Source organism: Athene noctua, chromosome 1, assembly GCF_965140245.1.
Source record: "Athene noctua chromosome 1, bAthNoc1.hap1.1, whole genome shotgun sequence".
NCBI lineage: Eukaryota > Metazoa > Chordata > Aves > Strigiformes > Strigidae > Athene > Athene noctua.
Genome location: NC_134037.1, coordinates 71,453,941 through 71,481,099, shown reverse-complemented (window position 1 = coordinate 71,481,099; position 27,159 = coordinate 71,453,941). Strand labels below are relative to the sequence as shown.

Here is a 27,159-nt window from a genome sequence, read left to right as displayed (position 1 = left end):
TCAGTCAAATCTAGTGACCTACGTAAAACTATATAGCACAGTAAGACTGTAAAACTTCCTCTGAAAGTGTTCATCTCTTCTGCCTTCGGGGCCAGGAGGCGGGAGGCAGGAGAATACAAATGCACTTCAGAATTTAAATTCCCTCCAACAAATTATAACATGCCTGTTCCCCAGGTAGAAAATCCACCAAGATGTCAAACTCAGTTTCTCATAACCAGCACTCAGCTAAGCACCATCCACTGAACAAACCAGATTCAGTAACATTACGTAGCCACTGAACATTTAAAAGGATTTCTCATATTCCTTCTATCAGCAAACCTCAAAAATCCTCAATCTTGCTATAAACACACATAAAAACATGTCTTTCAAAACACAATCATCATTTCTCATCATCTTCTCCCTCCCCTAAGCCCCCCTTAGAAAAACAGCTTGTTAAAGTAACCTGCAAAAATAAAACAACTGATTCCACAAGCATCTGTAAATTCCCCAACATCCTGGTTAAGACACAAATCTGAAAAAAATTACCATCAAAAAATTATATTTGGGATCAAACCTATTAACATGCTGCCTCTGGCAGCCACTCCAGCACACCGCCTGACAATTACCATTCAGAGTTCCTCCCCATACTTCTTTCTGTTCCCCACAGAATGTTACTGGTTTTGAAATCTCTTGCTATACACACACATGCAGTGGCTCACAAGACTACCTATTAAGCACTGGGGATATCAGGACGCTCCAGAATCAGTTCTTACCAGGCCTTCTCCAGGTTTAATGTTGGTTAAATGAACCTCCTCCAAACACGCACACTGGCTCATCAATGGATCTGTAGTTGATCGGATAGCTTTATCACAAATGCCATTTAAAGTCTTGGCCTACAATGAGAACATACAAAGTTTCTCTCCTGACTCCTTCCTCTTTCAGTTTCTGAAAACGGAAACGAGTTTCAAAACTGGGTTCACTAATAAAGCTTAGTTAAGAATCACCAAAATAGAAGATTCGTTTTTATAGATCTATACTACAAATGTTTATCTTCTTACTGTAACCTAGTATAAACAACCTGTTTTTATTAGTGCCAACTCATCATCACTAACAGATGCCAACATATCCTCTGTTTAAAAAAATAAACACACAAAATGGAGCAAAAAATTGGGTTAGGGGTTTGCTTGCTTTAACCAAAATATGACCCATTAAAATACTGAAACATTTTGATAATTCCTTGTGGGAACAACTGACAGGTTTTCATGTTGTTCTTTATTTCTACTATGAGAATAAAATTGGCCATGTGTCAGAAGTGCAGTGCTGGTCACTGACTTATCTGCACAAAGCTTTACAGTATAAGTCAGGACATTTAGCACTTAAGCCTTTCAGCATTTCTTCTCTCCACCGTGCCTCTGAACTGACCTCTTCTGGAATGCTTACGCAGGCAAGGTTCATATTTCCTTTTGACCAAAACATAATTGATCCTAAGCCAACATTATAACTAAAGGCAAATTCTGACCTTGAGTGTGTGTCAGTAAAGTCAGAGGCAGAACGGCTTTGTCTTGTAAAACTTTTAACTAGCAGAATGGCTAATTAATCATGAAAAAAAAAAAAAAAAAATCATAATCCAAATTCTGTGGCCTCCCTACACTCAAATTTCACTCATGGCTTACAGTGTGTTTTGAGTCTTGACATTATCTGAAGCAATGCTGAAACTCAAAATAGGTTACAAAAGCTTAAAGGAGAGGGTAGTGAGGATTAGTACACAGTACAGTAGTTAGTTATACACAATTTGGGAGCCGGCAAGGTAAGACACCTTTCACAAAGGGTTTGACTCCTTCAGTCAAAGCAGACATATGTAACTATAGGATGGGGGGAGCTGTGTCATAGGACACTGGTTTGGATTACAATGGTCCCTAGACACAATAGCTCCAACGTCTTTTATTTTGTTTTACATCACATTTATAGAGCAGCAATAGAATAAACCAAAACAATGCTTAAGTGTGAATGTGAGGAACTGCTCAATCAAGGGAACCCCAAACAACAATACCTACTTCCAGAGTGGGTGTGCACAAATGGAAAAAGATGCAAAAAACTCCCTTTTACGTGGTCTCACTATTTATGGACAAAATTATTTTTAGTTATTGTGCTACTAAATTCCTAAGCATCTATGAGCTAGCGGAAGGCCTTATCAAAGAGCACAGCCTGGTTCATGTCAAAAGCAGGAAGCGATGATTAACTGTTACAAAATATAAAGAGCATTCCATTACGCTCCTCATTTGGTCACAAGGCTGCTTTGAACAACCCTGAAAACTCAAGCTCAAGTACAGAGACAGAACTTCAGCTCTGTGGCAGGGCGGTTCTTTTACATGAAGCTTAATAGGCATAGCATCTGCTTATTAAGGCACTAACTGCACATCACAGGCATAACTGGTTTATTTAGCCTACAATCATTCTACAGCACTACCTTTCCCTTGAAAATCTGAGCTCTAAATTATCTTGAAAAAATAGTCGTGCAATGAAACTTTAAGGAATACTTGACTCTGTGCTATTACACACACTACCCATATGTTCAGATTTCACTGATTTCCTCTACAGTAAAGAATATTCAAAAAATGGCTCATAACAATATTTACTTGCATGATACACTTCTATGTGTGCGATTGGAAACCTGTTGTCAGTACAGTCAGCATAGAAACCACTGAAATAAATGTGAATGCACGCAGCTGAGTTTCAACAAAAAGTTGTACTTACTACTGTCTGAACTTTATCTTCCATATCAGCCACAGTGGAGTCCTAAAAACAAAACAAGAACAAAAGCCCTACATTAACCAATAAACATATAAGCACATCCTCTCTGAAAACTCTGCGTAACTGTCACTTTAACCTCGAACTGAAATAGAGTTATTCATGCTTGCAGGGATTAATCAGATTAGTTTTAACAGTACATTTGAACCCTACTGGTTGAACAACTATTTTCTGGCCCTGGTAGAAAGCAATAATAAACCTTGAAAACTAAAGAGAACATGGGATTCAGTTACAGCCACAGACTTGTCCAGAAAAGCAGAACCCTGCACAATAAACTAGACTCTCAGAAGGCCAAGCACATGAGCCTGCCTTAAACTGATAAACCCCGACTCAAGTGTTCCTCTGTCCCAGGCATCAAAATGGATCTAAAACATATTGTTAAAGATAGAATGAAAAGTGATGGGTTGGTTTTTGTTTTTTTAAATATGCTATCAATGACATTCCTGAGGGGCAGAGGACGCACACAAAGCATTATTTACACAGCCCAGGTACAAAAGCCTTTGAACTGAAACGAGTTCATGTGACAAACGACAGAAGTCACCATTGTTTTCTGCAAGAAGAGCTGAACTAGAGAATGGTATTAGATTGTCAGGTTAAAAAGTTAAAACAGCAAGTGAATAGTGAAACAAGATTTACAATATCTATAAGCAGAAAAACCCCAAACCCCAAGCACTTAAAAAAGCTTAAATACCAAGATATTTGCCCCTAACACCTCAACCTCCAGAACTACCGCATAAAGCCCGAGACATACATCCAGGAGCTGTGAATTGAAGTTGTTCTGTACTTCTGATCATCCTCAGCACTTCTGTTCCTTCCTACCTCTATTCTGTGCTTTTAAATACAGAAATCCAAAAATCCGTAGTCCTCCAGATATGGACACACAATGGATACATAAAACCAGCTCAGCTATGTTCTGATTAATCTTTTCATAGTAAGTCTTAACACCCTGATCGCTGCTGTAATGAGCACCAAATACTGAGGCCACACTTTTTACACTCTGTCAAAAGCTTCAAGACACTACTACATAGTTTAAACTCCATTGTTGTACATCAGTGTAATTTTCTCTGCTAAATATATCTGCATGAATCAATAATGACTGCATCTCTGGCTTGCTTTATTATTCACCCACTTTTACACATCATTTATGATTATGCAGAGCAGCACTGGTTCCATGAGAACCACATTAGCCTCTTCTCCACTGAGAACTGACCATTTATTCCTACATTCTATTCCCCAATAAGAAGTCTAAAAACTCACCTAAAGATTTTCGAATTGTATCTCTCTCTTCCACATCATCAGACCTCTTCAGACCATTCTAATGTATCTGCAATGCCCCAGCGTTGATCCTTCCCCCATTAATGCTTCCTCTCATATGCACCAATCCCATTCTTTATTTTAGCTCCTATCAATTTGGCAAAGAAATACTCTGATGTTTTTTTAAAAGGCTAGGGTTGTATTTGCCAACTTCCATTCCCCTGTCATCAGAGGCATATTTAGCTGACAGATTAGATGCCATTTTTAGTAGTTTTATTAATACAGTTCAGCAATCTCATATCTCAGTTCCTATAGCACTCTTAGGTGAACACCATCTGCTGCTAGAAACGCTTACTGTTCTACTTGCAATCTGCAACTCCGTAGCTGTAAATCACTGACTTTCTGCAATTGCACACACAGCGCTCAAACAAGAAGGGCATTCAGCAACAAAATAAATTTGTGCACCTTTGAGCTTACAATACCCAGACATGATCCTTTCACAATGATCCAAGTGATATAATTGGATGTCATCATAGCTTGACAACTCGATGGATGTTTCTATCCTTTGACATCATACACTCAGAACAGGGAGAGAATCACCCATGTCACAAGACATGGCGCTTCAGAGCTCAAACAATATACGGCCAAACAAACGACTACGAGCAAGTCTGGCAGAACTGAAGCGTGCACACAGTGCTTCAGAGTCAAAGCAGTGGCACACTGTTAGAACAGTTTCAAAGACAGACAGTATTATTCAGAGAGCAAAATGACATCATTTGCCAAGATTACCATGGTTCCTACATGTCCTTTTACTTATTACCAATAAGAGCACTCATCATACAGCTGATAAAGTTTTGAAACAAAAGATCATGATCTCACACTACTGGCAGAAGAAGCCTGGCTAACAGGATTTGTATCATAAAGGTGGCAGCTCCTTCCATTACATGCAGCATTTCCCATCTGATCGCTAAAACACTCTGTATGGTACAACACCTAAGGAATCTGCAAGCATGGGTGTAACAACCAATGGAGTCATTTTGTTTAGAGTAACTGCTTTACAGCACGTTGTTTGAAACTTTAAGATTTTCAAGTTCCAAACTATTTCAAAACTATCTCTCTTTCCATTAAAGCTTAAGAAAATATAAGTAGCCTTTAAACCACAGACTTAAGATGCAGACAACAACAGCAAAACTGGATGTTAAGGGGGGGGGGGGGGGGGGGGGGGGGTACGAACAAACAAACAAACAAAAAAACACAAAAAACACCTCCGAAAAATGGACAACTGAAACTGACTTTCGTGGAACTTCACAGTTTCAAGTAAGCCCTCATTTCCAGACCTGCCTTCCAATTAGCACTCTGCACACACTGAGCACATTACTTTCTCAAACACCCCCCCCTTCCTTCCCTTTTGGAAAGCAAAGAGAAAAATAAATCAGCTGACCTTCTGAACAGTAGTAGTGAGATCCAAGCAGAGCTGAATGATTCTGTTCTTCATTGATGAAAAATCAGCGATACCTGTAAATGGGGTCCTACAAAAAGAGAAAGTTCCCCTTAGATCAGAGGGGCCAGTCTTCTCCCATCCTACCTTATCAGCGAAGAAGAGCATGTGAAAGCAAGAGCTGTAACTGACATCCACACAACCATGAGGATACAGTTTTACAATATAAGTATTCCTGACTGCATAGTCCTGCTCCATCCTTGCACCAAAATTTGTAAATGTGGAAAGCAAGTTCAGAGAGCAAAACCAGAAGAAACAGTCAATTTTCCAAACTACAGTTCTCTCAGCTGCATGCTTGAGTTCAGATCACACTGTGTGTTAAAAAAAAAAATAATAAAATCACACCCTCAGGTTTGCCAGTGAGTATATTCCTAACTTTCAGGTCCTTGATTACTAAACTCAGACTGGAGAGAAAAGAAATTTCTCTAAAAGAAGAAAAGTGGATTTTCGAATTTTACACACAGAGGTGCAGTGAGGCTGCATCTTAGAGAAGGATCATTATAGATAGGGCAGCTTTAGAGCCTGTACAGTCTTAGCTCAGGCTCCCCTGACAACTGAAAGAGTTAGAAAGCGGGTTGAGAATTAATCCCAGCAGGTTTGGAAACAAGTAAACCAGCCATCTGGCTGACAGTGAGTTACAGAAGATATTCAGGGCAAGCTGTTAGCAACAGGGTGAGAGGAGAGAACCAGGTGAGAGGCACAAGCTGTTAACATCACTGCCTGGACATGTAACCAACTCCTTGCTGGAGTGCAGGGATATTGAAGAATAAAAGTGCTCCTTGTTGCCAGTCCCCATGCAGCTTTCCTCCTAACCTTCCTTCTCAGGAAAGCTGGCAAGGGGCTTGAGAGTTTGTTTACCTGCTATCATGAACAGCATCCCTGCCAGCACCTGACTGGCTCTGTTGCCTGTTTGCTTCTGCTGCAGCTGTCACAAAACAACTCTGGTTCTAGCCAGGTAAAAAAAAAATTCAAGGGAAAAAAAAAAAAAAAAACAACAACCAAAAAAACCCCCACAAAAACAGGTAGAGGGAAGAGTCTCTCCCACTGCTCAGTTTTCAAACTGCAGAGCTAAGGCCACAATTTACACAGAATATGAAAAATTCTTTTAGAAAGGGACCTGCCAATGACAAGTATTTTAGAAGTAGGAAGGGGAGAGGAGAGAGTCACATGTATAAGAAACTGACCTGAATGGGAAGATTCCTACTTTTGTAAATAACAGTTTGTATGCAATGTTAATCATTTCACGGGTTTTAACAAGTGTTTCAGTAAGCCACTTTCCATTATTTACCAGCAGTCCTGGCTGACCAGGGAGATCCCCACAGATTCAAGATTAGCCAGTGTGACGCCCATATATAAGAAGGGTCAGAAGGATGATCTGGGAAATTACAGGCCTGTCAGCTTGACAGAGAAACTGATGGAGCAGTTCATCCTGAGCACCATCATACATCACGTGCGGGACAAGCAGATGCTCAGGCCCAGTCAGGATGGGTTTATGAAAGGCAGGTCCTGCTTGACAAAACCAACCTCCTTCTACAACAGGGCGACCTGCTTATTGGATGAGGGAAAGGCTGTGGATGTTGTTTACCTTGACTTTAGCAAGGCCTTTGACACCATTTCCCACAGCATTCTCCTGGCAAAACTGGCTGCTCGTGGCTGGGATGGGCACACGCTTTGCTGGGTAAAAAACTGGCTGGATGGCCGGGCCCAAAGAGTTGTGGTGAATGGAGTTAAAGCCAGTTGGCAGCCGGTCACGAGTGGTGGCCCCCAGGGCTCCTGTTTAACATCTTTATTGATGATCTCAATGAGGGGATCGAGTGCACCCTCAGTCAGTTTGCAGATGACACCCAGTTGGGTGGGAGTGTTGATCTGCTCGAGGGTAGGGAGGCTCTGCAGAGAGACCTGGACAGGCTGGAGCCATGGGCTGAGGCCAACTGGAGGAGTTTCCATAAGGCCAAATGCCGGGGGCTGCCCTTGGGCCACAACAACCCCCAGCAGCGCTACAGGCTTGGGGAGGAGTGGCTGGAGAGCTGCCAGTCAGAGAGGGACCTGGGGGTGCTGATTGACAGCCGGCTGAACAGGGGCCAGCAGTGTGCCCAGGTGGCCAAGAAGACCAATGGCATCCTGGCTTGTGTCAGCAATAGCGTGGCCAGCAGGGACAGGGAAGGGATCTTACCCCTGTACTCGGCACTGGTGAGGCCGCCCCTCGATTCCTGTGTTCAGTGTTGGGCCCCTCACTACAAAAAGGACATGGAATGACTCGAGCGTGTCCAGAGAAGGGCAACGAAGCTGGTGCAGGGTCTGGAGCACAGGTCGTACGAGGAGCAGCTGAGGGAACTGGGGGTGTTTAGTCTGGAGAAGAGGAGGCTGAGGGGAGACCTCATCGCCCTCTACAGCTCCCTGAAAGGAGGTTGCAGAGAACTGGGGATGAGTCTTTAACCAAATATTAAGCAGTAGAACAAGAGGGAATGGCCTCAAGTTGTGCCAGGGAAGGTTTAGACTGGATATTAGGAAGCATTTATTTACAGAACGGGTTGTTAGGCGTTGGAATGGGCTGCCCAAGGCAGTGGTGGAGTCCCCATCCCTGAAGGTGTTCAAGAGTTGGGTTGACATAGCGCTGAGGGATCTGGAGTAGTTGGGAACTGTCAGTGTTAGGTTAACAGTTGGACTAGATGATCTTCAAGGTCTTTTCCAACCTTAATGATTCTGTGATTCTGTGAAGTGTGGAAGCACAAGAGTATATACTCTAGATTAAATTTGTCCACTAGAGGCCTTTTAGGGTGAGCAAGATCAAGACGACACCCAAGCCTCTAGAAATTGACCTACAAGGAGAAGCAATTCATTATAGAAGTGACGTAAAATATAAAGATTTTATTCTTACCTGTCCAACCATGCAAGCAAGGCTTTAGCAGCACCAATAAGCTCTACCACAGAAGTAAGGAATTCATTGGGGGGCTTGTGAGAAGTGTTTCCATCATAATTTGAACTTTTTCTACGGCTGCTGATGTAATTTTGCAGATTGTTGGATGATGCTCGCAGCTTGAGAACCAGGTTCTTCATATTGTCTGTTTCAAGGCCATAGTTCTGCAAGGAATTATTATTAAGCTTGATAAATCTCCCTACTGAGTCATCCTATTATACCACAAGTTACCAACTCATATGGAATGAAAGGTCTGAGGATTTGTCCAATTTTATTCTGTTTTTTGGCAAAAATGTCATCAAAGATTTGTTCTATGCTACAGCCACTAAAGAATGTATTTGTGTGTGCCAAACCCCCTCAGTTAGATATTAATGAGATTTGAGGACATATTTCAATCAGAATCAAGTCCCAATGTCCTATCAGATGTCATTTACCATTAAAATGTATCTAGACTAACAGGACCGTGTTGCTTTTCTTTTTGTTAAAGGAAAGTAAATGCTGTTTTTTTCTTAAAATGTGTTCTATACTGTGGTACATAAACACCGAAGTAACGTTCCATTCACAATTAAAGATAAGTTTAATCTGGCAAGAGATAAAAACATCCACAGGAAGCAAATGTAATTTCACACTCAAAAGATGGAATAAATATTTGGATCACAAGTTTTCAGTTACTGTGTTCCTCGGTTACAGCAGTGCAATTATTTGCAAGTCTGAGGACTGCATTAACACTACACATAGTAATTAAAACCTTTCTTAGATGTCATGTTTTTCATTCAACAGCATCTTTATGAAAATTTTTGAAATCTAAAAAAAAAAATCTGTAAGTTGTGCCTGTAACTTCAACTCTGAAAATTCAAATACAACCAAACCACACTCTGTAAGATTGAAACCCAATTAAGCAATATATTGACAATCTCATTCCAAACATGTCAGAAATGCTATATATGTTCTGAAGATAACTCAATTTTGTAATCAAGATCATCATCTTCTTGCTGTCAGTGTGCAAATATGTGAATTATGTAGTAACATGTTGCTGAGTATCTTTGGTTTTGAGTTATCTCATCTTCTAAAACCTCCGTGGACATCTTCTGGAAGTTAAGTCCCAGGCAATGCTTAGCTCTTTTAGAGTAAAAATTCCTACTTTTCTTTAAAAAAAAAAAGCACACACAAAAAAAAGCCCAAACAAAACCAAACCCATGCATCCCCCCCCTACAAAAAAACCCTACCTGCCTTTATTCTTTTGCTTCTGCAGATTCTTGCTATCAACCTCAAAGTTCCATAGTTTAGTCAGCTATACCATCTAGTATTTCTCCTTTCCCCCTCAAAAAACTAGAGCAACTAAAGTAAATCTTAATTCCATTCAGTTCCAAGTTTCTGGGAATTCCTCACACCTCCACTCAGGATCATGGCATCACCCAAGCTGGAGCAGGCTCAGCTGTGAGCTCAGGCCAGCTTGTTCAGGGCTTTATCCAGTCAGGTCTTCAAAAGGGCAGAGACTCTACAACCTTTCTGGGCAACCTGATCCACTGACTGACCATGCTCAGGGTGAGAAAGTGTTTCCTTATACCCAGCCTGAACATTCTGTTTCAACTTCTGCCCAAGTCTCTCATCCTCCTGCCATGCACCACTGTGAATAGCCCAGTTCTGTCATCCTGTCAACCATGTTTGCACCCCACAGTAGGTGCTGGGGATCTGTTGTTAAGCCTCCCTGAAGCCATCTCTTCCCCAGGCTGAAGAAGTCCCAGCCTCTCCTCACAAGTGAGTACTCCAGCCCTGACCAACGTGGTAGGCCTCCACTGAGCTTGCTCTGGTTTGTCCACGTCTTTTCTGTACTTGGGGGTGGAGGGCATTGGTAGATTAATGAGTGCCAAGTAAAAGGTGATAATCACTTCCCTCCCTCTTCTTGCCATGCTCCCATTAACGCAGCCTGAGGTACCGATGACTTCTTTGCTGCCAAGGCACACTGCTGGCTGACTTGTGACTCCATTTCCTCCACAGTCAAGCATCCATTAAACAGGCTGGAAAATCTTAGATAAAGTCATTTACAAAAGATGAAATAGAACCTATGCCCCAGAGAAACCCACCAGTGTATGGAGAGGTTTCAGCCACTCAGCTACCTTTAAAATACTGACCACCTCCTATGGGTAGGATCCCAGTGGGTGTAAGTCACACAAGTGCCTCCCTCCTCCCCGCTGGCTCTTGGCAAGGAAGTATCATGAAAGCGCAGCCAAAAGTAGGGGTTAAAAGGATATATCCAATTTAAAAAATGCTACTGTTGCAACAGCAAAGGATATCCTTAAATTTTCCATGATCACAGAAAGGAAAAGATTTGGATTACTAAACAATGTTAAAGTACTTGCACCCTGTCATGTGTGAACTTCTCACCTTTTAACACAAAAAAACCTACAAACCAAGAGCATCATGCAGATGCATTTCTTGCAGTTAGTTTTCTTCTCCTCATAGCACACTGCATATTAGTCTATTTTTGGAGGAATACTTTTTCACCAACAGGTCTAGATGTGGGGTAAATTCTTGTGAACACGAGAACTTGAAAGTATCCATGTGCCAGAAATCTCCCCCTTTAACAGGGGAATTAGAGGATGTTGACCCCCACCTCCTTCCATAAAGGGATGGAAAAAAAAAATAATTTTTTTTCTGTACAGTGGTATAGTCGTCAGAATTTGAGAGAGTATTTAAGTATCTCCAGGTCTTTATTTCTGTCATTCAGGTACAGAAACTGTGCCGACCACCCATGGGTGTCTGTGACTAGAGATGGCCCCAGCATTCAAGAGGACACACATCGATATACCAGGTCAGATTTTGGCTTTGGCCCCAAAACATTCACATACTCCTTATCACACCTCTTTCACCTTATTTATACAGTGAGTTTATCTGGTGTGACCTTTCTAGTTCAGCTAGTTTTAAATAATTCTGTCATGTAGTTCTCAGTTTTGAGGTGGACTTCAGCAACACAGGTGTTGCCTCTAGAGATACAGGGGCTCAGTTTATGACTGCAACTAGTGTCCCCACAGCCTGTCAAGAGCACATCACAGCCAAGCTCTCCAGTCACTACACTAAGCTTTCCTACAACCTCCCCCACAGACTCTGTGGAGTATACCTGAGTTATCTAAACCAGCAGTCTGTGCTCTAGGAAAAGTCCTGGATAAACACTGTGCTTATCCAGCACAACAGGGAGCATGAAGCTTTTCAATATAGGCAACCAAATCCTCCAGCTACGAATCAGACCCAAGGGATAAAACTCCCCAGAACAAAGGGTCATCACAACCCAAACCACTTCTGCTCCAGGGGCAAGCCAGTCTCCTCATTTGTTTGCTCTAATACACATTATGTCTCTTCACCAGATAGAGCAATGTTTCTATCCAAACTGACTCTATCTTGACCACCTCACACATAATCACCAATTTCTGCTATTTTTCTGCTCCTTCACTTTCAGTGTCCAGTCTGTTGGGATGGCTGGTTTGGGGAACTACACAATTCAAAAAAATCTCTTCCCTTTTTTACTGTAGCATGCTCTCAGCTCATTTAGCTCCCTGACTTAGCTCACCTCAGGGTCAGGTGAGTGCAAGCACAAAAAAAAAAAAAAAAAAAATCACTAATCCAAGGACAGGAGGGGGTGGAGGCAGCAGCTGACTTGGATTAATCTAACTTGTCATGGAGCTGTAGCCCCAATTCAGGACAGATAGGAATGCTGATAGCATGGCAGCACACCAAACAGCCTTCACAGTGACACACAGTTGAACTGCAAAATGTAGCAGGCTTTTTGAAACATTTCTACACGATTGAGACTACAACATTTAACAGATTATTATTTAAGCAACCAAAAGGTTGCAGATGTTGCTTATGAACCAAAGAACACTTTTTATTTTCTTATCACTCCTGATTTGAAACATCAAAGTTGCTTTCATCAAAACACAGGCTGAAGCCAGAGGTCAAGACCACCCTAAGTCAAACACTCCCAGATTATTACTCATTAACCTGGGGAGCCACGCGCAGGGCTGGAGCGAGAGACAACGTACACACGTGCACAAGAGAACACATGCGTACAAGAGAGTGCTCTTTTCAAACACCCTTATATTTAATTAGAAAAAGTACACTGGCCAAATAATTGCTCACAATCAGGCAGCCAACATAAAATAAAAATAAATAAAAAAGGCTTGACTAACTTAAGTCAAAAGAGCACAGCAGTTCTGTCAGAGCTGACTTGGGCTGACTGAAAGCTCTGCTGCTGTCCAGGGGCAGCACTGCCTTCCCCTTCACAACCATGTCCATGTGCTGCACTGTGATGAGCTGGATCTGCTGGCAAATCCAACTGAAAACCAGCTCTGGGAAAAAAATGTAATAAAAACAGACTGAACACTTGCTCGAAAGCTGATCCAACACACTGCATGCCTATATAGAGTTAACACAAGGTACTGTCACAGTCACCCATTCTTGCTCTCTACCTTTTAAGAAAAATGCATCCTAAATAATCCTTTGGAGTCCCAAATTTCCTACTAAACAGCACTAGATTTAAGTTGATGCCTCTAGAAAGCTGAAATCTTAGCAGGTGGTGCATAGAAGTGGTGCTTTTGACAATGATTAGCCAGAAAGGGTAAGTCCTCATGTATGCATCTTCTATTTTATGTTATGACATTATATTTTGTTGCACTGCAAATATGCTGGCAGAACATTACTACCAGTAAAATTACCAAAGGCACAACACTAAGAACTATGTTCTTTTTGTTTTGTGGTTTGGGTTTGGTTTTTTAGATTGCTTAGAAGCTGCTTTTTCGCTTCCAAACTCTCCCATCGCACTTGTGTAAGTAAAGATTCAGAAATCTAATCCAAAGGACACAATAAAAGTGAAAAAGTTTCCTGTTAATGCTTGCACTGTTTTATATTGAAGCCCAAACAGGCAAGTCTACTCATCAGGGAATGATGTCTAAGTATTCAGTTTTCACCACCATGCTAGATACTTTTTGTTCCAATTATTTGGCTGAGAAAGCTTGTTTTCTGAATCCCTGCCCCTGTTTTTGTGGTTTTCCATGAGTTTAAAAGCATATTTATGTATGTTCGTGTGTGTTGTCATCATCCCCCTCCCCCCCCAAATACTTCAGTCAACTAAGAAATCTTCCTCCCATCCCTTTTCTCCCCCAAGCAAATACTGTCCTTAACTATAAGATGGAGGCACTCAAGGTGATGTTTTTTTCCCTTCTGGGGAATTCAGTTACTTGGATAAGTCCTCTAAATTTCTTAAATAAGTCTTCAAAACCTGTTCAGAAAATTCTATTAGACCAGCTCAAGAGCAACAGAAGTGTGCTCACAGGAAACCTTCACTTGTTATCCCTGTTCACCCTCTCTTCTGCTGCCTCTTCAGCTACAGCTTTGTCACACACATGGCCACTGCTATGAGGAGATGAGGTAATGCTGCCTCATCACCAAAGCAGCAGAGAAAGATGCATTTATTTCTCTTGCAGCTATAATTGTTCTAGAGTTCGCTTACTGCAACAACAAACACCACAACTTGCAGTCATATTTTCAGCTTGGTAGTCTAGCTGTCAAAGAGGGCTCTACCCCTATAAAATCTTCATTAAAAAAGGGTATTTGGTGTCCTTTCTCAAGGAAGGACTACCTTCACACTGTATTTTTATAATTGATCTACTGAGGCTGGAAAAAACGTCTGTATGGTCAATGTTTGAAAAGAGTTACTGCAGGAGAAAGATGTTCTGCCAACGGATAAGAAGGGAAATTCTTCATGAGAATTCCAAGACTGGGGAACCACCAAAACCCCCTCTCAGCCCCTCCCCCTGCCAACATGGCCAACTTTCAAAGCCTGACCTCAGGCTGGCCCAGCCAACACCACATTTCCATAGTGTGAGTTGAAAGCATAGTGGGAAGGGGTAAAAAGAAAAAAAAATCCCGCAGAAATCCCAAAAATAGTTCCTTTGCTTTTTAATTCAAGGCCCAAAAAGATAGGGAAATGTCACCATACATACATGCAAAAAACATCCACTAAATGATATCAATACACAGATCCACTTTCAAAGAACTAGTACAAGTGGATTAGGGAAACCTTTATTCTCTCTCACAAAAAGGAAACACAAAGTAAAAAAAATGGCTGTCACTAGAACTTAAAACACACCATGCCCTCAGGAACAAAACCAATGATTTTATACGACTATCCCCAAAACTCAAGGGAAGGAGCATCAAGGTGACAAAGGGCATAACTAAAACACAGGAATTCTTCCTCCACCTCTTAAAAGGGAACAAGGACATTTCAGCTGCAATATGTGAACCTGTCTAATGCATTAACTTGAGCTGCATTTCACAAAGGATTTCCAGAAACGAGTCTGAGGTCAAAACTTTTGTCTACAAAGGAAATTAGAAGGAAATTGTAGGAGATAAAACACAGCTTTAGGTTCTGGCGGTCATCCAGCTTTTGTTCATTTCATTCTAATATTTTAAAAAGAAGAAAAAAGTGCCTTTGGGGGCTGCCACATCCATTACCTCAGTCAGGATTGTATACAGTATACACTACATTTACTAACTTACCAGACCCCTTTACTTGCCCTACAGATTATCCCTTCCCACAACATGAACTGCATTCCAGGCTAACTACATTCTTTTGTTAGATTTTCAAGTTAAAAAATTTTGATAGATCAAATACAGAAGAGGAACTAAATCATTTTCCAAATGTAAGAGCAACTCTTTGGGAAACATTTCAGATTGTATGAAGTGATTTCATTAAATACACTTCTTTCAGTACAGGCTATCCAATTTGTTCTGGTTGTGGAGTACCAATGATCCCTGCAAGACCTCTCTGCAGTAAATAAAGCCCACACACAGGCAATAAAGACTCTCCATTTTAAGAAGAGTATGCTCAGTGCTGCAAGTCTTGCCTATGAAGGGAAGGCAGGCTAGTGCTGGCCAAGGAATCATGGAGCAGCCTTTCCCACTCTTCGCCCTGATGTAATCATATATACCTCTGGCTCTCATTCACTGTGTTATATCAAACACATCTTCAAGACTGTGTCCAAACTACAGCTTTTAAATAAAACCTGCACTAGCAAAACAATCTGAAATATATCTGTTCTTTTCAGTGTTTGTTTTAAAAGTATCTGTGCAGTTATATATGTCAGTAGTAAGACAGAGGAGAAGCTTGAGCTCTGAATCCAATGAGAGTTGAACTCGAGTTACCAAAACATCCCTCATTTCAAAAATACTGTATTTATTTTGTATGTAGACTAGAGAATTGCCCTAAACCCATTTCAACTGATGTGACGAACCATTGCAGCTGTCACTTCAACAATATATCTTACATCTTCTATGGCAAATTCACTCTACTCAACAGCAATTTTAATCATTCTTTTCACTAACAGGAGCCACAAAATCTAACAATGATACTCAGAAAACTTCTTAAGAAATGCAACCAAATGAATTAGCATTGACTCTTAGGAAAAAGTTGAAGAGCTATAGATTCAAAGTTTGTGAGACAGAAATTCCTACTCTTTTCTTTTACCATGATGTGTAACAGAAAGCAAGAGACAGAGGTATTCTGGTTTTATCAGACTTGCCTTAGTGATTCACTCAAAAGAGCACTTTAAAAAATTATTTGTGTGTCTGTTTACCACTTAACTAACCAGTGCACACAGGAGATCCACAGCCTCTAGAACCAGTTCCTGGTGTCCGATCCGTGAGATACCCAAATCTTCAAGGTCCTGGTGAGAAATCTGTAACAGCTGTTCACCATTTATCTTCTCCCGTTCAAATTTATGGACATACTGCTGCAGGCAATCGTCCAGGCCTACCAAAACACAAAAGAAAGAGAACAGGGTGCAATTAGAAATTTCTGTCTTTTCTTCCCCTTCCCACAATTAAAAACAAAACACAAAAAAACCAACCCACACACAACAAAAACAAACCCTGCAAAAGGCACAAATTGCCAGTTCATACATTATGCAATGCCAAATTATGAAAGAAACTTGCAGTGCTACTTAAGTTGTACCACAGGGGAGTAGAAACAGAGCATGCAGGTTATGTTGGTCTTTGGGTCACCTAAGTCAATGCAGAAGCCACCCGCTCCTTGTGGAACAAGTGCAGCAGCAGGTAAGAATGTCCCTTTGGTGTCTGCACAGGCAAAGCTATCAGGGAACGTGCACAGAGTCAGCTCTCAGTGTAACCCAAAACCCCGAACGGCAACCAAAGCAACAACAAAAAATAACAACTGACCACAAAAAATATAAACAAAACAAGACAAGGCAAGAACAAAGATCTTGCCCAAATCCTAGTTAAACAAGGAAACAAACAAAAGCACAAAAACCCCCAGTTCCCCATCCTTTATATAAAAGGTCTGAATGAATGATTAAAATGGAACAATCAAAGGCAATCAAAATGATGTTTGGCTCAAGTCTCATTATTCCCTTGATTTATGAGACCCTGCATCTTCCCGAATCAGACATTCCTTTCCCTTGCTAAGGATTAATGGCACACATCAGAAGAAATCTAATTCACTTTTGCATCTATGAAGTATTTTTAAAACAGTTCAAAATATTTTGTCCCAAAATCCTCATTTTAGATTGTGGTTCTATGATCCTGTTCTCTACGGTATCTTTTCCTCTGGGATTATAGAAAGGATTTCATTTTGCATTATTTAACTAAACTTCATGTGTTAATCCTGTTTCCCTGTGTATTCTGCTCATTTGATCTGCTCTTAAAGATCCCGTGAGCAGCAACAATCTGGGGAAAAAAATTGGATGGATGTATTATTTTAAAGATGATGCAGTGCTCTTGATGCCGTGTTCCACTTCAACATATTCGCCGGAGCAAAAGGAACAGATCCAATTAGAACAGTTTTGTAGAAATATGCCACATTCACCAAAAATAGTTGACACTAGCAAAAATACAGAATACACATTCAACATGTACTTTGTAGCATCCACAACAGCTACATTGTTTGACCACTCAGTTTTAAAAAAATTGAACCTTAAGCTGTATAAAGGATGTTTATCCACTATGCTGGCTCAAAAGGAAGCCATTGAGATGGACAGGATGTTGAATGCTGCAGATGAGAAACACGAACAGCATCCTGAACTACAAGGAAACGGGAGCCAGAAGACCAGCACTCAGTTCCACTCATGGAGCTGCAGTAGCAGACTGGAAAACAAGCACTCCCAGCACACTCTACTGCAAAGAAAACATTCAAGCCGAATCACAAGAGGGTCTTCTAGAAGTCACATGAAATATGTTCATGTCATAACAGCACCACAAACAGTCACTGATGTCTTGCAGTGTCTAGTCACAGCAGATCTGTAGATTATGGACTGTCAAAGGCACAGGCTTACTTAACACACATCACTTGCCTTTATAATGCTCACTCTGAAATTAATAAGGATAGACACACTGCCACTTAACAGTCACCCCTTTACATGACTCGGGCAAGCTTAATTATTGCCGTATATCAAAATCTGGCTGAACAAGCTTGACTCCTCCACGTGCAGAGCTACTAGTGTGCACAGCTTGATTTTTAAGCACAATTATGAATGGGAAAACCCACATGCAAGATGAGCAGTCTCCCAGGGCTACAGTTGTTTGGGGTGCACTCTTGTTTCTTCCCATCTGTCTTGGCAGGGCTGCATAAATTTTGAAAATTGAGCCCAGTGTTCTCTTTCCCACAGGCACTAAATTCTCCCTTAGGCTATACAAACTTTTTTCCCAGGAAAAATAATAAAAAGATCTGGCCTTCATTGTTTAACAATTTATTTTTTCAAAACAAATTCTCAACCAAGGCTGACATACACTGCACATATTTGGCATTCCCAATTTTTAATGCTGTCTTGCAGACCACTGTTTCCCATCATTTGCCGTTGTAAGCCCATACTTTCCATTACAAATTACACAAACACCTAAAATAAAACACTTTACTCAGCATGCAATGAAGTTTTTAAGTTTTTTGGATGCAGTGTTCCTTTGCCCTACTATCCTTTCTATGTGTTGGCTAAATTGTCTAGATTCTCATTCTGTGCTAAAACATGAGACTCACAAATGTATATATTGCCCCCAAGAAATACAACTACGGCTTTCAGCTTGCCTGTGTTTTGTTTTAATTCATGCTTGCCTGCTCTTGAAAGTCTACTACAACTTGAACAGCTACCTCTAAAATATTTTTGTAACGAGTCCTTAAAAGCAATACTTCTACAATCACACCATAACTACATTTCATAAAGTATTAGTAAATCTCACAAATATTGATTCAAAACAGTCAAAGGCACAGTCACTCAGCTAGAAATGTATTTAAGTGATTAAAACTATTCAAAGCAAGACAGACCCACACACTCACAGCAAGCATTTACTAGTTGTTTATAAATAGATTATTAACATTAGTATTATTATTTTTAATAAGAAACAAATGAAAAAATCTTAAGCATTTTAATTGAGATTAAACAATAGGCTATAAATGTGGTTTCAATTTTCCATTGTATGAAATGTTTAAACATCATATGCAAACCAAAAAAATTCCTATTTCTCTGAGAGGGAAAGGTAAAGAGAGGAAAAAAGGACTCCTAAATCATTTCAATAAACTAAGTAACAATTGAAGTTTAAAAAGTCAGCGTTCAAATGCCACCAGTAATCTACTATTCATTTTTTCATTCTTCTAAACATCTCAGCTCTTTCTGTCTATTTTCCCAGTGAACTTCAGAGCCTCACATAGACTTGATATTCCCCATTATCAAAATCTGGATATTTTTGAGAGATTAAGTAAAAACTATAAAAAGCAGTCTATATTACTCAGAGACCCTTTCTTACATGCCAGGTCATTTTCAACAGTGCACTATTAGCAGGTTCAAGCAAGAAAATGGTTTTCTTTATTTCTTTAAAATAGAATGAAGATGACATTGGAAAAGATACCTGTATTTATCTCCCTTACTCACTGAAGAACCCTTTTGAATAATATATTAATTTTACACTCAAAGTGTTTAAATAGCATGTCTCAATTGCAGGTAAGAAATCTTTATAGTATTCCTTGCACATACAACAAAACCATGCACAAAACATAACAACCTTCCTACTTACTTAACTGTTAGAGAATAAGGGAAGATGGAAATACAAACAGTAATTGCAGAATGTTACCCAAGTTTTACAACAATACTAGCAGTGACTGGAGGGGGGCAGGGGCAGCAGGGAAGGAGGGAGAGTAGTCTAGTCTATTTGCATTGTGAAAACCCTTCCAAGGAACGGCAGTGTAACTTGAACAAAACTCCCTCCCAAATTTTGGCAGGTGTAGAGATGTGCAATAGATCCTAAGAACCGTCTAGACTTTTCTGTCTAAAATAACCTACCACCACCACGAAAAGCACCCCAGAAGACATCTGATACCTTGCATTCATGCAAAAACATTAGGACAGGGCTTACACTTACAGATTTGCACTGATCCCAATCTCAGTCTGTTTCCCAGATTAAGAACATTATTTTGAGTAAGAATTGAGGGGAGAAAAAAAAACTTTGAGGGGGTTAAGGGGAAGACCTGGAACTAAGCCATTAACTATCAGTTTACTATTCAGAGAGAATTAACACTTCTACTGTTGATAGATGTCAGCTATTCAGCAATGACATATCTGACTCCCAAGCTAGTAGAGATGTGTGTTTTATAAGTAGAGTCATTAAGTAGTTTCATGGTTTTTTGCTCAACTTCTGTGCTGGACATTACCAAATAATTTACCTACCATAAAGCAATAAAAACAGTTAACTAATGTATTACAGGCACAGGTCCAAAACCAGCTGACTCACCACCTCTTCTTTCCTCACACCATCCCACCCTTTCTCCCTCTCTTCTCTTGTGAGAGCACAAGGGACAGGTAAGATAGACAGAGCAAGCAACTGAGGAAAGAAAAGGGATGGTAAACTGGAAGGTGACAGGGATCATTTTCCATTAGTTCAGGAACTTGCACAGATTCTCAGGATAGCTCATAAAATGTTAAAGCTGCCATGAGGAAGCAGGTGGAGTACAAGCCACTTGAACAGAGGAAGAACACATAAGTACAAGACCTTCTCCTTCACACAGCACTGCCATAGGGATCATTGCTCACTGTCTCAAGGAAATACAGCCTTGTTATTATGAACATGTACTCATCTCTTCTCTGTTGGGTGACTAACAAACTGACAGCGTCTGGTGTCTCAGGGTAGCACCAAGTTCAACTACAACCCTCACCCCATCGAGGGGCTCCCTTAGACCTTGGATAGCTGGCTAGGCAGGACCACCAATATCTTCTTTGCGTCATTACCTTCACACATTCAAATGTTCTAAGAATACAGCCTTCCGACCTAAAAAAGTCACTCTTATTTTGGTCTCCCCCTTCAGGATCTATCCAGTTGCCACTTTTAGTTTCCAAAGACCCCCTGCACACACCAACTTCAGTCGATCCTCCCAAGCTTTGAAAGATCATCAGTTCCAGGAGGATTGTTGACATACCCCACGGTACGTGCCATTATACAGTCCACATCGTTTTATAACTGTTATTATGATAACTGCCTCATTTCCTCCATATATTTCCAGGACGGAAAGAAATTAATAAAAGAAAAGGCAGAAGAGAATCAAGACAGCAAACAAACATTAGAAAGAAAAAAGAGTTATTTACTAAATGGGTGAACCAGCACCTGAAAAGACAAATGAAAGCAAGTAAAAACGGTCTGGAAGACAGCTGTGAAAAGCTGAAGCAGCACAATAGGACAGGTACAGGGTGAAAAGGAACAAACTGAAAAGTTCTAGGAGAAGGAAAACAAATACACAGTTTTCTTTAATATAGAACATACTGGGAAGGTTCCAGTGTAACACCACAGATGCCATTCTGCAGTATTACAGACAGAGACAGGGATTACTTTAATGGAAGAGTTCAAGGTCCTTTAAAAGGATAAAAATGAAATCTAGAGCAGTCAGTGGAAACTTAATTCAGTAATAATTTGAGCCTAGGTAGAACTGACTTTCTAGGACCCACACACCTGATGATTTCTTAGCTATCATGATTGTTTACCTTTGCATAAATTTTCAAAGCAAAACTTTAGTTTTATCAGTTGGTGTGAGCCACTTATAGGGGCCAGAAAAGAGCTCAAAGGCCTTAGCTTGCCAACAAAAAATAAAAGCCTTCAAGAGATCTTTGAATTACTGTCCAGTGTACAAAGGTAAAAAATGGAACAAGGGGTTTTTTTAAGTAGTTTCACAATCACTCATAACACTGCCACCTTCTTAAGTATCAATTACTTCTGAAACCAAAAAAAACACCACCAAATAGAACTGAACAACAAGAGCTGCTTATGGTCAGCATCACAAAATGTCTCCTGCATAAGCCAGCTTGTTTATAAAAGAAGTTCTCCTCGTGTATTCAATTTTAAGCAACTCTTCCACATTTCTGTTTAATCATCTGCATCCTAACCAAGCAGGCACAGTCTGTGGCCTCACCAGGCATTAGGTTTAGCTTTGCTGAGGACAGGCTTGCCTAGAACAGCCAGAATGGTACAGACGTTTCTTGTCTGTCCCCACCTTCCTGCAGGGGTGGAATTGCTGGTCTCTGTCTGCCAGCAGGGATGCAAAGGACATCTCTCTCTTGAAGGTCACAGCAGGACAGAAGGAAAGGGCAAAACCTTCAACTTTGATAATGAGTGCTTTACAGTCCCCCTCTGACTGACAGTTGCACAGAAAGCCTTTTGCAACATGTTCCTATTTTCAGTATTTCCAACCAACATATTTAGCCTGGAAAAACAGACTACATACACATACATTCACACTACCTCAAAATAAATCCACTCATTCCATTTAAAATCCATCTATAAATCCTTTAGCTTCTTTTTAATGAAAAACTGAAAGCTTTGCCTTGTAATAAAAGAACTGGTGGGTAAAACTGGGTTGTAAACCACCCTGACCAGAAGAGCTATGGAGACTGTGCTTAACCTTTAGTCACTCCATATAGATGCAATCTCAGATTGACAGGCCTTCTGCAGTGCTACACTTTTTAGCAGTCCTTCCTACAAAGCCATTGATTGAGACCATTCCAGCAGTACCCATTATCATGCTCCAGACTGTAACTTTGAGGACAACTATAAGCTTCACCACTTCACAGGGTAAATCATGACATATGTTAAGGAAACTTCTTTTCTGACTTTTGTTTCATCGAGTCAAATCCTGAGAAGTATTTTGCCAATAGCTTTTGTCCACACTTTGGCTGAACCCTTACAAGAACTCCAGCAGGTTTGCAAAGCAAGACACCTCTCTACAGAATCCAGAAAAAAAACAGATTTCCCTCACAAAATATTTTCAGGAAACTAAGCAGACATGGAATCAAAGTGGAGTCTTTACAGAGAAAGAGATTGTAGGGAGGAGAAGTACATGATAAAGCCTCGTAAAGCAGAAGTGGCACAGAAAAACAGGAAGAGCACTGATAATGCATCTTCTTTTCCAATACAGGAACTAGGGAGTGCCAATGAAGCTAGCATGTAACAGGTCCAAACAAGCAATAAAAAAGTGATTCTTCACACAGCAGTATGCAATGCATGTTCAACATGCATTCAACCCATATGGGTTCAGGGGAAGGTGAACAGATTCATGAAAAAGTGCCACAGAAGTCATGTCTGACTCTGAAATACTCAAATTGTTGAAGGCTTCAGGAAGCCTACAGAAGGAAACCCACAATATGGCATCTTTCCTGTGATCCTCCTTAACATATACCTTTTTGGCAAACATTCAGGATCAGACACTGAGCACAGGACACAGGATTTTCACAGCTGTGCCGCACACAGCACCAAAATATAGATGGCAGCTTCTTTCTAATTACTTTTATCCTAAGACTTAAGAAAACTGTTATCTCTTCACTAATGAAAGCTACTATTGGTATTAGTATTTACTGTAATAGTGACACAAGATTTTTCCCCAAAATGCAAAAATTCTATATAGAGAAATAGAAGGGAGGAGAGGGGATAGAGGAAAAGGATAAACAATACTGGATTGTGACATCAATTTAAGCCAAAGATATACTCTAAGCTTTTACAGAGTGGTTAAAAAAAAAAAAAAAAACACAGCAAAAATAGACCCTAGTAATACTAGGAAATAGATCTCTGAACCACACGGCTGCTCTTGTGGGTTGTAATCCAGCTTGAGATATTAACAGGGAGTGGGAAATTGCAAGAGGGAATTTAGAAACTGCACCTTCAGTTGACAATGAGTGAACCTGCATCAGAACTGCAAACATATACCGGAGTGAATAATAGCCTACAGTAGACTGAGATAACAATTCCACAATAAATGAAAAGTTAATGGTATTTAACTCCAAAAGTATTTCAGCTAAAACCCAAAGTTGAGTTTTCTTTCTTTTTAATAGATCTTTTTCAGAGAACTCATTAAAAAAAATGGTGTGGGGGAAGAGAAATTTATTTCTACTATTTACCATTGGGGTTTTCTTATTATGACATAGTTTTAAGGCTTCCAATTGAAGGCAAAATTAAAATGTAATGCTATAGAAATTGAAAAATAAATTGTGCTGGCTTTCAACATTTCTAAAAAAAAGAAAAAATAGGACACAGCATAAAGACATACTGGTTTAACCAGAAAAATCTCTTTATAAAAGAAATATAAGCATGAAAACATAGGCCAATCATACTTAACTACACTGAAAAATAAATCATTATGCCACAACCATAGAGAGACATAAATTAAAGCCTTTTCCAATTTGACAGGGCATTCCCTCTAGACATGAAAAAGCAGAGTACACCAGGAAACACAAACAAAACAAAAAAATCTATTGTATTACATTTCCACCGATTTGAAGGCACATGGGTCAGAATATCCATGTAGTCACGTTTTTCACCAGCAGAGCTTGACTGCACATCTGTGGGCCCATGGCACGTACTAGGCCATAACCTAGGGGCTTTTGCTGCCACGATTCTCACTAACATCACCCACTTCCCTGAGAGAACACAATTGACTCCACCTCTGAATGTTAGGCCATTAAGTAGTATTTGGCTTGTGGGGCTGAAATTTTAACTCACCTAGAAGGAAAAAGGGAAGGGATGAACTGCCCTTGTTCAGCACTTACCACTCAGCCCCAGTTAGCCAGACTCCACATTGCCACCCCAAATACTTATCTTGGAAAAATGGGTTTCCAACAAGGAAGAACAGAAACCCCAAACAAGAACTCATATTCAAGACCTCAAACACCTGGCAGCATGATATCTTGCTGGCAGCATTTCAGCTGTAACTCTTTGCTAATCCCTGCCACCACCAGAACAGTACTGCTGGCCAGAGAAAGATGATGAAAAAAAAAAACCCTGATGCACATCATTTTTTCCTGCTGACTTTGGTGTACATTCTCCGTCTGCATCAAGGATTAAGTTCCATGTGATGAAGAGCTTAACACAATACAACACTCGTGCTTTGGTTTTCTCTTAAGAGTCAATTGCATCACCCACTGACCAGCTATGCTTGGCAAAAGCAATCTTTCCATGCTTTAACAGATTTTGTTTGGCAAACTAAATAAATGACATGGAAGCAGAGCATATCCATATGTTCTCTGCAGATAGACCTGGCACTCTAATCTTCAACAGAACATATGATGAAAGCCAACATTCAGCAAATGCATGCAAAACACATTAAAACAGAGAACACACCTGCCCTGTGCAGACAAGCCCAAATAGGTTCCTAGCCAATACCACAAGATGTCTTCAGGGACACTGCTGACAACATCCTCCTCAACTTCACAGTAAAAACAATATCCTACTTGTGGCAAAATGCAACTCGCATTCATGCCCTGGGTATACTGCAGCATGAGCAAGGTAACGTGAACCAAATAAAATGGCAGTATATTGTAGCTGTAATGATTCCCACACTTTCAGCAGGCCCTTTTATTTCATCAACATTTATTGCTCAAGTAGCATCTAAGAACTACTACAAACTCCAAACTGAAACAAGAAAATATACCCAATAATTGCCCAATATACTAATACATGCAAAGGTGTGCCTATTTGTCTGTTGCTTGCATTTAAAATAACTTTAATTAAATGGGTTTAGAATGGTTCTCCACTGACACAGCAACACTTCCAGCAAGTATGAGTCAGATCTTGTTATTCTTTTTCACCCAAAGTTTTTATCATTATATCTAGCAGTCAACTTATCTTCCCAGAAAAACTATTTTAAACCCACAGAGCTTGGCACTGCATATTGTAGTAACTACTGCAATGGCATTAAAAAAAAAAATCACATTTAATTGTTACTAAAAAAGATTGTTCTTGAATGCACTCATTCAAACTCTTGACAGCCATCGCATCAGTGAATATACCCTAGTATTTGTCACAACCTATTAAAATCACTTTGCTGGTGAAGACATGACTGACAGTGTCAGCAAATATGAAGCTTTTAGCACGGTAAAAGAATAATCACTCAATGTGACTTTAAAGTTACATGCATGCATTAGGGAAGGCAAAAAAACCAACTAAATGGCTATAGTGAGAGATTAAACAGGATTTAAAAGGTCTAAAAACACTGCCAGCTCCTTCCTACACCCTAAAAATTATCTTGTGTCTTTTTTTGTTGCTTGCAACCGATGTCCGTGACTAATCAAAAGGTGTTGCTTAAAGTGGGCATCAACAGAAGTTAGTTACCTTATTACACCAGCGTAGAGTGGCTTCATTAATTCCACCCAAGCAATGAGTGGAGAACTGTTCCACATGTATCAGTATAAATTAGTGTCCTACAGGCTATTAGTGACATAAAGCATCATCCTCATGCACTGTGTCAAAACTCCGACAATTAAACTTTCACCAAAGTTTAAATGCAGGGACTCTCCTCTACCCTGCGCTTAAAATCTCACTCCTTTTGGATGTTCAGAAGTTGTTCCCCAATGCACATGGACTCAAAGGACCACTAAGACTTTCTCCAGCAGGAAACAAAAGCAAGTGGTAAAATCCTAAGTGGAGAAAACCAGATGATTCCAGTATTCTGCTTTCTTACCCCACTAAGGTTTTTTTCTTCATACTAAGTACACTTTAAGACATGCTGGCCAATATGTTTTAAATTATACTCAAACATGAATTTGCAACTTGTGTAGATAAGGTAGGTCTGTTTTTCTCTCTCACTGAACAGGTAATTGTTCATTCCACTGATACAAATAACAGTTTTGCTTAGGCACAGTAGGGTTTTGGCAGGAATGAAAGCAGATTGGTATCTGGCCACTGAAAGCTGCATTTGAGAAGAATCTACAGACAAGACCTTTGTCCCTCCCTCTGTACAGTGCTAGTCTTTGTAGGGAATCAATCCACTTTACCACATGCCCTCTCCCACACAGAGCAGATGGGATGACTACCTCAGAAACAAACCACCCATGGGCATACCACAGCATTTGTCTCTTCTGTAGCTAGGTGGCAACAAGGACTGAGGTAGGAGACCAATTGCCATTTCATCTTCAGACTGGTCCAACACCCTGACTCACTCTCTCAGTAAGTAGGCCACACACAGGAGGACAACATAACCTCAGAATATTCACTTCACTGAATCCCAGATGGCACAAACAGACACACAGTTCGTTACTGCCAACTCACTTTTATTCAAAACTGAGATAAAGCTCCCCTGCACCACCAGAGACATAGTTATCCCAGCCACTTAACATCAGCATCTTGACAGGAGATGCCAAGCTGCACAGATGCCTATGCCTCAACCACTGCAATAGGA

At 40.3% G+C, this 27,159-nt stretch overlaps 1 protein-coding gene across 1 annotated transcript in view; it reads right to left on the bottom strand.

Annotated features, from left to right (window-relative positions):
* The window catches only part of LOC141956223 (CNK3/IPCEF1 fusion protein-like), a 155,785-nt gene that overhangs the window by 107,132 nt on the left and 21,494 nt on the right, over positions 1-27,159 (bottom strand). The window contains 5 exon segments of the mRNA XM_074896532.1: positions 753-872; positions 2,734-2,775; positions 5,483-5,570; positions 8,418-8,620; positions 16,097-16,260. Coding sequence (XP_074752633.1) covers positions 753-872; positions 2,734-2,775; positions 5,483-5,570; positions 8,418-8,620; positions 16,097-16,260 — 617 coding nt within the window.